The sequence below is a fragment of the Camellia sinensis genome, chromosome 10, assembly GCF_055761805.1.
Source record: "Camellia sinensis isolate YWXY chromosome 10, ASM5576180v1, whole genome shotgun sequence".
Lineage (NCBI taxonomy): Eukaryota > Viridiplantae > Streptophyta > Magnoliopsida > Ericales > Theaceae > Camellia > Camellia sinensis.
Window position 1 is genome coordinate 65,199,888 of NC_138970.1, and position 14,314 is coordinate 65,214,201.

At 36.0% G+C, this 14,314-nt stretch overlaps 1 protein-coding gene across 1 annotated transcript; it reads left to right on the top strand.

Moving 5' to 3' along the window:
• Positions 1 to 1,848: 1,848 nt before the first annotated feature.
• LOC145800444 (uncharacterized) lies at positions 1,849 to 13,579 on the top strand (the record flags this gene model as incomplete). The annotated part of the gene is made up of 3 exons (XM_082890122.1): positions 1,849 to 2,130; positions 2,582 to 2,761; positions 13,322 to 13,579. Coding segments are annotated over 3 exons (720 nt in total), but the record flags the coding sequence as incomplete, so codon positions are not given.
• Between the last annotated feature and the right edge of the window lie 735 nt (positions 13,580 to 14,314).

The following is a 14,314-nucleotide window of genomic DNA, read 5'->3' on the forward strand; positions in this document are numbered from 1 at the left end:
ACTTTGGAATTTTATTGAAATTGTTGGATTAATGTGTTTTCAAATTGGCATTGTGCATAAGATTTTTAAAAGATGAGAAAAATATTTTGAGCATGACATGACATATGCATTCATCTCATAAGACTGTATAAAATGTATTTGATGTTTTGTTAGATGTCATTATGAATTGTTTAATTATTTGATTCAATTGATAATGAGATAATTGAATGAATTGAAAATGATGTCATGTTGCTATTGAAGCACGTTTATTTATTTAAGTTAACTAGTTGTGGTTAATTAAAATAAATTAGATTTAAAAGATTATGTGATAGAATCATATGATTTTGACATGATATGATTTCACGTATATGTATGACTATTTTGGTACCCGCATATCTTCTAATGTTTTAATATGAGATTATTTGGTGAGCTAGTGGTTGCTCACCCCCCTGCTTGTGTGTATAGGGAATGCTTTTCGGATTTGAAGATCAAACAATGGGTTTTACCATTTCATAAGTGTAATGCAGTGATGGATTGTACTATTTCATTTGTTTGTTTGCTTGAGTGCTATTTTTTTTTTGTAAAGAGTAGTGTCCTCTCTTTTATTGTAAGTTTCAGGGCATTTCTTTTATTTTTATGAAAATGACACTGTTGTGTAACGAGAGGGAACATGTACATTTAATTATTCATAATTTCATCAGAGGATGAATTGCCATTTGTAAATTGGACTTAATTAAGGAATATTGGTAATGTTATCCGAGTAATAAAATATGGGGTGTGACATTATGAATTGTAATATTTACATAGTACTTTAATAACCATGTATATGACGCCAAAATTTTAAACAAGAACCACTTTTGTTGGTTTTATTTTTTAAATATGTTTTCACTTTTTGATTTTTCATATTTTCTCACTTTTGGTGATTAAAAATATTAGAATTTCTTCATATGTTATATTTAAATTATACTGTTACATGAAAATATAATATCTAATAATTTAAATAGAATTAAAAAGTAAAATATTAGTAAAAGATTTATAAATTCAAACATGTACTGATTTTTTATTATTATATTTTTTTTGTTATTATTTAATATTAATATTTTTTTTTTCTAAAAAGAATACACAACAAATTATTTTCTAAGTGTACTTAGATTAAGTGAACTTAAATCTCAAAGTAAAATTAAAAAATAAAAAAAGTAGTAAATGAAGTGAATCTAAAAAGATAATAAAATGGTTATTAAAAAAAATGTCAAAGACAAAAAATATGAAAATCAAAAAATTCAAAACAAAAGTTAAAAAAAAAAAAAATCAAACCGAAAATTATAAACTTCTCTTTTTAAAAATTTTTCTTCACTAATCTCTAATTTTACACAAATTATTCACAAGTTCCTTTCAAATTTTATGTGAATTTAATAATCTAATTAAAAAATGATGTATACACGCAAAAATATAACACTAAACATCTACATTATGACCAACTATTTAATAATGAATAATTAACTTCTCATTGTTACCTATATTATATTGTTGTAAAGATTACACATTGTTTTTGTAATATCTTATATATATATATATATATATATCAATGTCTACATATATAAATAAAAAAAGGGGGAAATCATCAGAAAGTCCTATTTACCAATCTATTACTCCATGTGGTCCCACATTCATTCTTTTGGATTGACAAGTCCTGTTTGGCATGTTTCGTGGACAGTCAGGTCCCATTTTGAATTTATGTGATATGTGTGTGGACAGGTTTGCCCTTTTTTTTGTTTTTTTCTATAGAGGTGTATATTGGGATTGAATGCAGATTTTGTGGGATACGTTTGCTGATCCACGTTTGGTAATTTGGGTCTCATGTTTTGAACATGGATGAACACTGCAGTGCTGGTGACCTGCATTCGGAACTTCCGCAAAAATAGAGGACCCGTTTCGGGGATTCTAAAAGGGTATGTGGGTTTAAGCACCGCCATATTCATCGATCTTTGCACAGCGCTGTCCTCCTCTGACCCTTCAACTTTCCTTCTCATGCTCACAATCGTCCCCTTCCTCGTCTACCTCACTGCCATTCTCTTCCTCCGCGAAATCCCACCTTCCTCCACCGCCGGCGAAGACAAAGAAGAAGCTCGGTACTTCAGAATCATCAATGTCGTAATAGTTGAATCAAATTTCTAAACAATCTTCAGATTGATCTACAAACAATTCAATTGCTTCCATCGAATTAGAAAGATGAGTACCTCAAAAGGACTCATAAGATCTAACCCAGTTCATTTCACTACAGAATCTGGTAAAAAAACAGAGTGATATAGCAGTCAATCAATCAGTACAAGCCAACCCAGAAGACCAGTTAAAGGACCCAGAAAGAAAATAAGAAAAAGAGTAGAAAAAAGAAAGAAACCCACTTGGAGAGAGGTATTCGATGTCACCGGAGCTCACAATTGTTTAATTTCTCAGTCATTTGCAATCATCCTTCTAATCCTCTTAGTTTCTCTAATTTCAATCCCACTGTACATCGCAACCCAGAATTGGATTCGATCTAATTCCGAATCAAATTCGGACCTCGAGGGGGTTGTGACTGAACCGTTGCTGGGTATGCCGGAAGACGGCGACGGAGGTTACGGTGGCGGTGGAGGTGGAGAGGAGAGCGCCGGTTATCGGAGAGGATCACACGATAATTAAGGCGTTGAGGACGGTTGATTTCTGGGTATTGTTTGCGCTGTTTCTGTGCGGAGTTATTTCACGTCCCACATCACGTGCCTGTAACCCACACCGTCCAAAAAGAGTACTATTACCTTTTTTGTGGAACGTGAATCTCACACACCCCTTCCCATAAATACATGCCCCACATCACGCGCCTGTAACCCACACTGTCAAAAAAGAGTACTATTACCTTTTTTTTGGAATGTGAATCTCACACACCCCTTCCCATAAATACACACGGGTCTACAAACTCAAATTAACACTTCAATGGCAAAATAGTAAACAAACAATCCAAAGGACTAAACGGTTTAAAATAAAACAATTAGGACCACATGATCTACAAGATGAGAAAATGGGATTTACTGGTCAATTCCCCTAAAAAATATATATATAATTGTAAATTTATATATGTTACTATATTTATACATTATCAATCTGTAATATTATATTACCATCAGATACTTTAATTTTATAATATGCATCACTTTAGTAATATAGTTATATTTGCTAGGAAAAATTACAAAATTGTATATTGTTCTCCTATCAACTTATGTTTAATACATATATACATACATATCATACAAACAAGTGCCCACAATAAACACTTTCAATAACAAACTAAAACTTTGCAAAACACCTCCATCACCACAATAATTATACCATTTTTTCCATCATAGAAAACTAAAACTTTGCAAAACACCTCCATCACCACAATAATTATACCTTTTTTTCCCTCATAGAAAAAATCACATTATTGAGGAAAATGAATTTTGAAATTCACAACAATATGATATCTATTGCAACATACTCTCTAAGCAAAATTAGACGAGCCGAAGCAGGAATTATCCTATTTATTATGAAATTCAAAAAAAATAAAAAATAATGTATCTCATGCACACATTTTAGTCAAATTACAAGAAAAAAATGGATCTATAAATATTGTGAAAACAATTATGAAATTTATATATCGATGGAAATATTAAACTATAATATCATTCCATTTTTTAAAACAAATTATTTCATATTTTCTACATAAATGAAATATACTAATGACTAATGTTATATTTTTCAACCTACAAGATATTCGTGGCATAGGAAACGAGACTCAACAACTCTTGATGTATAAAAATATATTACATATTGATATTAATGCATTCTTACACCAATAGTATGCAAATAATATGTAATAGTGGGTTCAATGAATTTGTATTATGAGATGAATTATTTAACAAAATTGTGTAATTGTGCAATTAATTTCATACATTCAATTATATTACAGGCATGAATTATGAAAAATTGAAGTGAAAAGTTGATAAAAAAATATTTGTGTGATACTGTATATTTAAAAGACATGTTTATTATTTATCATTTAAGATAAGATTGTGATCTCAACAATCTAACTATACATTACTATTTATGTTTATGAAATTTTTCATTTATCATTTAACTTCTTTAGTCAAGTATGTATTCATTTCTTATTTAGTTGTATTTTGGATATAAATTAATTTATCCATACAAGTCTCCATACTTTATATACATATCACATACTAATTTAAGAGGCACGCATAATTACAGTACCAACAATTGATGGAAAATCATGTGCCACGTGCCCAAGCACTAGTAATACTAAGAAAACGAAAGAACTTGCTAAAGTAAAATATATCACTAATGATTGACGGCACTTGCCAATCCACATTAGACCCCTTATACTTAAGTAAATTAACCAAAACTTGGCAATCCGTCTTTACCGTGATCCTATATAACTGTTCCCTCACAGCCTATCGCAAAGCCTCTAAACATGTTGTAGCTTCAGCCATCAGTGGAGATGATGGACATTGAATTTCCATTGCTTTTTGGCCCATATGTTGATTGTTATCATTTAAACAAACCCAAGCTGCTCCTACAATCAACCCATTTGATCTCCATGACCCATCAATAAGTAAAGTTCACATTGTTAAATCTTTCTGTAGAGCTGCTACTAGGTGTTGGAACAATCTTCTGTGTAAAATAAATAATTTGAAACCAAATCAAATAAATAAAAATAAATTACTTACAAAATTTATTTACCGAAATGAAAAAGTACAAAATTGATCAAGTCGAGTGTGTGACACTCTGTCCTTAAGATAGATTCACCCCGCTTCGGTGCTTATGGATAAATGGCGTCAATCTCCCAGGATACAATGATCTTTACACAGATTGTAGTAGCATTCCAAACAATCTGTATGGCGAACAAAATCTGTGTTCTATACTCTCAAAATTTTTCCTAAAATAATATGTAGAATATATATGCAAAAGAGAGAAAAACTACGAAGAGAAATGAAAATTCTAGATGTTCAAACTGCTAGAAATGTCCTGGTATTTATAGGCAGATTGGTGCCTGTTCGGTCAGATATAATTCAAACTGAACAGGTGCAAAATCTGTTTGAACCCAGGTTTGAATCTGTCTGGAAGAAATCGAATCTGTTTAGTGCAAATTGTCAACCTGTTTGAACCTGCTGGACAGTTGGAAATTGGACCGAAGGAGGGTTGTTTGGACATAAATTTTGAATTCAAATTTAGTGAAAATTTTGAATTAATTTCGTTTTGGAAAAATAAATTTCCCGTAAGAATTTTTGGAAAAAATTCAAATAAATTTTGTCCAAAAAATTAATATTAGGACTGATCCGACCCACAATTGGCTCGGCTCACTCGGTGGTGGCGCGCGTGGTGGTTTGGGCCAAGGCCTACTTTGTCCATAACTCCTTTCTTCTACAAACTTGGGGTGCCCCTTGGGGCCCAACCCAAGTATTCCCACTTAGAACTTATATGCACACATAAGTTCTCTTTAAGTTTCAATGTAGGACAATCTATTTCAAGGAAACCCATATTTTACTCTTTAATTGTCCATTCCACAAACTCGAAAACGACGTCAAGTTCCCATTCACTCATAAATGGTTTTGACGATCCGTTTGCACCATGTGACTTGCCATGCGGTAAAGAACACGTCACCTCTTAGACCCACCCCAAAAGACATATGGGCCCAACTCAAATTTAGGCTCAAAATTGGCCCAAAATAAGCATATAAAAACCATAATTCCAACACTGGCTGTATGTCTTGTTGCAAAACACACACATTAGAATTATCATCTAGTGCATCTATGGAAATATGATTTAGTGTCAATGAACTAGATTTAACAACATTACAACGTATGGTCATATTGAAGCACTCATTGCCTATTGCAATTTTGTCCGCACTTGACAGCACATTATGATTAAAAACATAACTGTTATGTTGTAACCAAATAGCCCAAAGTATAGCCACCGACTGAATAATAATCTCTTCGTGTCTAACTTGCTCCACCCAATTTTTAAACCGCATAAAAAAAGACATTGGATTTCCAAGACTGAAGTCTAGACCCAACATAGAACCCCACCACACTCTCTATGAAAATGGACAATCAAAGAATGCATATTCCAACGTTTCTTCACTCGAATGGCACCCAGCACAAATCAGATCAACCATCATGCCTCTTTGCTTTAATTTCCATTGTACTGGTAAAATGCAATGAAGGCATTTCCAAAGGAAAACAGTCCATTTATGATGGATTTTAAGAAGCCACAACTTATTCCACATTAGATTTTCAGGACTTTGACTTCTACATGAGGGATAAAATCGAACTAAGGCTTGCTTATATCTAGATTTCACTGTATATGCCCCACTCCTTATTGGGCTCCACACCAATTGATCTTTACGATTGTGAAACGGAATACAGGTAGGAAGGATATGGTCAATACTACTTGCTGGAAAAAATAATTTAATCAAATTCAACCTACAACAATTATTCTTCTTATCCATAAAATGCTCTAGACGCATAGTAGAAAAAATTTGCATGAGCCTCATCCCTTTCAATGGATTAACAATGGATGGAATCCACTGATCCTTAAAAGGATTTATGATCTTACCGTTACCAATCACCCATTGCAAACCAGACATCAATAACTCCATACCCCATAAAATACTTTTCCAACCCCAAGTGCCCCTCCTAAGTTCTTGTGACAACCTCGATCTATAATTAACTAATAAACCATGATTAGGAATGTCTAATAAGTAATTAAGATGAAATTATGAGTTAATTGTGCATTACGTGCATGTTTTGTGTTTATATCTGTGCATGGTAGGAATATCTATCTAAAATTCTATTTTAGTATGCGAATTGGAGGCCTTACCAGTCACCGAATACGAAATTGACTAGGTCAACGTGTAATTTAAAATTTTTGAAATATTATAGTAGGTTTAATTTAAATTCGATTCAGAATCAAATAATTGAAATAAATTAATCACGATTGATTAGTTTTAATTCAACTTAATTAAGTTAATTTAAGAAAGCCTATGTAAGGCTAATTTTGACCTTAGAACATTCTATACATATCATTTTATCTCCTTAAGCTCAAGAAAAATGTAGAGAGCGAGAGAGAGAGAGAATTGAGGTTTTTAGGTAAGAGTTCAACCCTTATTTTATGATATGAGACTCCTTTACATGTCGATTCAAGAGAAAATTAGAGATTAATTCAAGAATTAAACTTAAATAGGTGAATTAGAAGTTAAATCACGTATGCATGTTCATTTCATCACGATTTCTAAGAATTCTCACATCCATTGGTTTATAATTGCATAACATTGAGAATTCAACATGCTTTTGTCCATAACAACTCATTGTTCAAGTTTTGGAAGCTTTGAATGTAAGATATTGCATGCATGTTTGCTATACATGGAGTTTCAATTTGATTTTGAAGAATTTCCATGCAATTGGGACTTGATTTTGCAAAATGATTTCCAAATCATAATGTCTTACAAGTTTCTACATGTTTTCTTCAATTTTGGCCCAAAAGAATGTGTTTTGGTGCATTAGAAATGAGTTTTGAAGCATGAAGATGAAATTTAGAAATTCCAGAGTTTGCAATGTTCGCTCGAGCGCACATTACAAGCTCTCTGTACTTTTGCAGTCGAGTTAGTTGGCTTAAGCGACTAAAGCTTCACTCGAGTGACCACCCTTTGTTTTGAACCTTGGCTCGAGCGACCAGAAAGTGAGCTTGAGGGTAAAAACATGGCATTTAGTACTTTTGCAGACTAGGGGGTCTGCTCGAGCAACCAAATGACCGCTCGAGCGAACTACCTTATTTTTGAAATTTTGCAAAGTGTTTTCCAAGTGCATTTTTGCATCTTCATTGCATCTAAGGCATTCTTAAGACATGATTTAGGCTACTCTAATGAAGAAATGACTTCGAAACACACCAAAAAAGAAAAATGATAAGTTAAGTATTTTCAGAGCGTGTGTTTCAATATGTATTTGTCACGTGTTTGTGTAGGTCACGCGCCATAGTCCGTTTGATTTGTCTGGATATGTCTGACTTGCTTCTAGCGTTATCTGTGAGTAACAACTCTTTAAAGTTATGTTTGACTATAAGTATTTTTTGAACAATATGATATGATCTATTTCTAAAACGTTATTTTGTGAATCATGAATCTAAAATGTATTCATGGCATCCTTAGTATCATGTGATATATGTTATCTGTAACTTGGTACCAGGGTTTTATGTGGGTTCCAATTATGGAACTGTTATGCATAACCACCTATCTGCTTTGTCTCTGCCTAGTATATGGGTCCTAGTGACCATCTTATGTGAATAAGGGTCATCTAAATGACCATCTACTCTACACGTGGGTCTTTATGGCCAATCTAATCAATTAGCGCTAATGGATGTATTACGTATGACTATATGCAAAATCTGAATATGAATATGACTCTGTTTCTGATCTGAATTCTGATTTCTCAATTTGTTATGGACATCATTCATAAAACCTTTACTCTATTGTTTTTCGTTGGGCTCCAGCTCACTGTATTATTTTTGTATGTAGATGATTAGCCACGTGACCAGGCTTAAGAACTCATTCTGGATCAGTTAGAGTTAGCCAACCTGTGCGCCTCTTGAGGAGGTTCTAGAAGTCTTTTGTGATCTAGCTTTTGAGTGAATTTTAAGCTTTGGTTTTCTTTTTTTTTTTATATCTAAACAAGCTTTTGTTTATCCATATATTGGGCTAAGTACCTTTTGTTATATCTGTATATGTAATGACGTAAGTATGACATCATATTATATATAAATAAAGTTTAAAATTTTCTGTCTCATATAAGTCTGCATAGCTCTATAGACGTATATTTGTATTTGCTTCCGCTAGACCCTTATATTTTGTTAATATGCCTCAAAGGCCTTTGGTAATCTTAGGATTACTGGCCGGTTATGACACTAAACCTATAGGGGCGGGTTTGGATCGTGACAGAGTGGTATCAAAGCCAAGTTATACCACACACATGAGTCAATGTGAGTTATATGATGTCCTAAAAAGGAATTAGGGCCTTTACATCAGCATGTGTGCGTGTGTGTAGACACCCCATTTTTGACCGTCCTCAAGACTTGGATGTTACCATTTGAACACTCGGTGATTATCCATGCTCGTGTTCGTTTTGAGTTCTCGAAGGTCTCGGCCGCACGCCTTGCCTCAAGATCTCTCAACTTGACTGTCTTGTGCTTGGTTGTGGACCAAGCACTTGTATTTCTATTTTTGAGGGAAGAGGGTGGCTTGTTGGCCATTCCTTTAACCCACCGGCCAAAGCATGAAGCCATCGACCCTTTTTTCTTTCCACCGGCCAAAAGTGTTGGCCGATCGGCACTATATTTGGTCAGTCGGCCACCTTTGTTCGTCAATCGGCCATATTTTCCGGCCGAACCCGTTCCATCTGCTTTTGGCAGATATTTTGTGCCAGCTGGCACGCACAATTACTCCCATCCATACACGTGTATGGAGGGATTTGAGCCTTGCTTAGCTTCTCCAAGAAGCTTGGCAAAATTAATTTTCTTATAAAAGGAGAGCCTCCTTTCCCTTTCCAGGGTTCTAGAAATCTGATATACAAGTTAGATATATCTCTCTTTCTATATCTCCCTCTCTCTAGATTTGTGTGTGTGTTTGAACTCAAAAGTATGTTTTGTTCTTACTATGGCACATAAACACCTAGCATTACACTATCCTTGGCTACTGAGGCACTAGAAGGTTGATCTTAGAGTTCTTGAGTTGGTTTTGATCCAAGGAAGTTGTTAGAGTTGGTGTTCTTGAAGTGTTCTTCAAGGGTGAGCAAACTCCCTTTAATTTCCCCATTTTGGCTTAAGCCTTTAGACCTATTTGCATATTATTTTAATTTCCCCCTCCTTGTTTGGCCTTGTTTTGTGCCTTTACTTTTGAGCTTTGGAACCATCTTGTTTTGGCCTTCTCACCACTGAAATCCAGAGGATTTTCAGTGGTGGAGAAGTGGTTTTGAGGTCCTAAAAAGGAGGGGGACACCCCCCATCTCCTTGTGTCTCATATGCTTGTGTTATTGGCTCATAAGGTTAGCATGTTTACTTAGCATGTCTTGGTTCTATTTCAGCACTTTTTAGTGACTTTTAGGACCTGCCTTAACTCTATTCCATGTTGGTTTGATAGCATCTTGCATGCTTCACATACTTGTAGGGTAATCTTGCATGTTTGCATAACATGCATCTTGTGTTTGGACCACTATCCTTGCATGTTTTGGCTCAGCTCAAAGGAACTTTTAATTATGTTTCACCATGTTTGAGCTCTGCTTAGTGTTGTCTTGGTCATGCATGCATTGTTTTGTGTAGCCTTGGTTCATTCTAGCTTGTAAGCTTTGTGCCTTGAGTCATATAGCATGCATTACTTAGCTTGTTTCAATGATTTGGCATCATGTGAAATATGATTTTAGTCCATATTTCATGGTCACACACTTGCATTTATCACCTATTCCATGCTTTGGATAGTTTGTGTTTTGTGCCTTAATAATGTGTCATTGTGCATGCCATCATGCTTAGGCCTTTGGGATGCCATCTAAGTGGGTTTTTGGGCTCATTCTAACATATCATAGCTCTGATTTTTCTTGGTTAAGTCATGCCATGTTTGGTTGTAATAGGTGTAGTGCAATTACCCCTTTTGGCCTTGTATGCGTCTTGTTTTGTGCTCACCTTTCTAGCATGTTTGGGCCTCATTCCATACATGTTTTGGCCTTGTTTTGGTCTGCCTTGGGATTGTTTTTGGTCACCTTGGTCCTTTGGGGCTTGGGTGATATGGTCATGGTTCAACTCCCTTGGCTAACCTTAGCCTTGAGCTTTCGTGCATGCTTTGTTTGACTTGTTTGAGTGGTTTGGCACCACTCCTTGCATCATTTCAGAGCTTACTTCATTGCCATATTCTCATGTTTATCACATCTTGCTCATATTTGAAGATTGTGCATTGTTACATAGTTTATGGGCCAATGTGTGTGCATGTGTGTTTCACCCTTTTGGTGCCTTGATTTTGGTACTTTGGCCACTGATTTGGGCCTATTTGAGAGCTGTCCATTTTGGTATAAGTCCATCCTTTGCATGTTGTCGCATGTTTGCCTTGCACTTTGTTGCATACTTGGCCTAATGCTTGTGGTTGCATGCTTATCATTGGCATTGTTGTTACATGCCATGCATGTTTTGTATGTGTAGGTTACATTTTGCATGCTTGCTAATTTGCATCTTGTCACATGTTAGCTTAGGTTGCATTGCATTTGGCATGCTTGTTACCTTAGCCTTGTGTGCATACTTGAAGCCTTATTGCATTTGGCATGCTTAGGTTTCATGACATTGTTTTTGCATGCATTGCACTATATTTGGCATACTTGCATGCATTGCATTGTGTTTGGTTTGGGGTGTCAAACCAAACACGAGGAGCGAGGAACGTTCGTACTTGAAGTGACGAAACGTGCCTCAATCCTTAGTCGCCGATGCTCTTGATCCAACATGATAAAGTGTGGGGCCTTCATGTGTTTTGTGCATTCATTTCATATTGATTTGCACACTTGGCTCCTTTGGCCATCATCAAAATGCGTGATTGATGGTCCGAGGGTCGAGGACCATACTCCCTTGAGTTCATGACATGATAGGGAGAGTGGTAGTGCATACATTGCTTTGAAAATGCATTGCCACGCTCTGTTTGTCCTCTGCTGCAGCAAAACAGGATTCTGCAGGAAGAGATAGCCGGTCGGTCATCTTCAGTGCCAGCCGACTACAAATTGTTGGCCAAGGCCCTCACAAATGGTCGATGACCAATTCCACATGGCCGATGCTCCTATAATTTGGCCGGTGACATCCCACAGTGCTCAGGGAGTGGTTCGGAAACATCCTTGGGACTTGTGCAGTTTTCAGAGGTGTAAAATAGTGCAAACAGAGGCAACAGGTGCCATGGCAACGGGTTTCCGAGCGAGGTGATCGAGCATGCATCATTCAATCATTCCGAGGCAGAGTTGTGGCGGCCTCTTTAGTTTCATTGGCCTAGTTAATTTGTTTAAATTAGTTAAGTGTTGTGTAATAATTAATTAGCTAGTTAATTAGTTAATTGATTTGTATTATTCTTTCGGTCCCTCCGTCGAGAGGGCGAATTTTGTAATAAGTGTGCGTGAGTGTGTGAATGTCTTCCAACCCCACGTCTTTCTCCCTTTTACTTACCTGCTTTTGATGGTTAGTTTAGGGCATGTTTCAATTAGCATACTTATGCTTGCATATTTGCATTCATTCATCTGTCTTCCATGCACCGGGCTCGGTGCATCATACTAACTGCATTGTATTTCAATACCGATTTGAATACATGTTCTCTAGTTGCATCTCACATGACATTTTAGAATAGCCGAGCCTATTTCTAGTTGCATTTTGCATGTGTTGCATTAACCATCTTAACATGAACTAGGATCATGCACGATTACTAACTAGTTTTTGTTTTGGCTCGGAGTACACTGTAAGTGTTTATGCTTTAGCATCTTGCATATGTGTGAGTGTTAACATGAAAGCATGCTTGCCATGAGGCTATTTGCTTATGTGATATAACTGCCTGAATGCCTGTGGATGAAGGTTGGATTACCTGAATTGAGACAATTCATCAAAATCCGCATTTTAGCCTACTTGCGAGTAGCAAACTTCAAACCATTTCCAAAACAAACGGATGTGCGATGCTTTGTTCCAAATTAGGCGATCTAGTCTATACTTGTGTGTTGTGCGCATCACATAGTAATTCTAGCTACTTAATTGGAATAAGAACACATGTGTTTTCAAAAATAAAATATCATGTTTAGTAGTGGCTGATCTTTGATCGGGTGAGCGGGGGTGCTCATAGATGACCTTCCCCAATCATACCCAAGTTCCCGAGCTGAGGCAACTTTGGTGATGACAGACACGTGGCCTTAGGCAACGAGTCAGGGTTTCCTAAATTCTCCCAAAAATAAAACATTTAGGTGGCGACTCTGTATCTGGAAAAGCAGTCCATGTTTGGCACTTCTTTCTCAAAAATCAGTTTTCCAAAACAATTTGCCGGATTTGGACTCTTTGGTGATTTATCAATCTCACATTGCACATTGTGAGATCAGATTAAGAATCGTGACAATTTGAGTCTGAACTGTAGCACGGAGGCCCGTCGGGGCGCGTCTACAGCGTGTGTGAATTATATGAACATATCTAAAACAATATGAACTGAAATTGAATACTGTGAAAGCTATAAGAATTATTTGCCTATGGTTATTATCATTATGTTTACTTATAGAAAATGGAGAGAACAAGAAGTGATGATGTAATCGAATCCTCTGATGCTCGAATTAACCATTTGGAAAGAATGATAGAAACTCCGACCGAATCGATGAGACAACAACAAAGACAACAACTTTTGCCTCATCCTCCTTCTCCTGTACAATTTGAGCAGATGAACAATGACATCATTAGTTTGACTCAAAAGTTCAACAAAATAAAATTGCCAACTTGTTTAAGGGGAGTTGAACCGCTAAAGGCTGAGACTGGATATTAGAAACCAAGAAACTATTTGAAGTGTTTCCATCTTCCGAAACTCAAAAAGTTCTGTTGGCCATTTATACTCTAAAAGACGAAGCCCGATATTGGTGGATGCTTATCCGAGATAACAATGGGACTTTGACCTGGAATCAATTCAAGGAGATCTTTTATGAAAAATACTTCCCTCAGTGTTTCCAAGACTGAAAAGTCTCTGAGTTTGAGCAGTTAAAACAATGCAACATGTCTGTAGCAGAGTATGAAGCTAAGTTCATTGAGTTAGCTCGATTTACTATTCACATGGTGGATACGGATTATAAAAAGGCTAGGAAATTCGAAGGTGGGCTTAATTTAGATGTGTTTTATCGTGTTGATGTGCTGAAACTGCCCAAATATGTGGATGTACTAGATCGAGCTTTAATGACTGAGGCCAATTTAGCAACAATTGAACAAACCAAGGCCTCAATGATTGAATAGAGAGATAAAAGATCCGGGTTCAATTTTAGAAAGGGTTGTTTATTCTTAGTGAACAAGAAGCAAAATACGGCATCTACTAGTAGCTCAAGTCAGAGTAGTGGATTTGTACCTATTTGTTCTGAATGTGGAAATAAACACAAAGGTGTCTATTACCATGCAACGGGTGCCTGCTTCTAGTGTGGCAAGACAGGCCACATGGTAAAGGATTGTCTACTCGCATCTGAAAATAGCAAACTTCTTACAGCAAGTTCAACTGGGTCTACTCCTGCACCAAGGT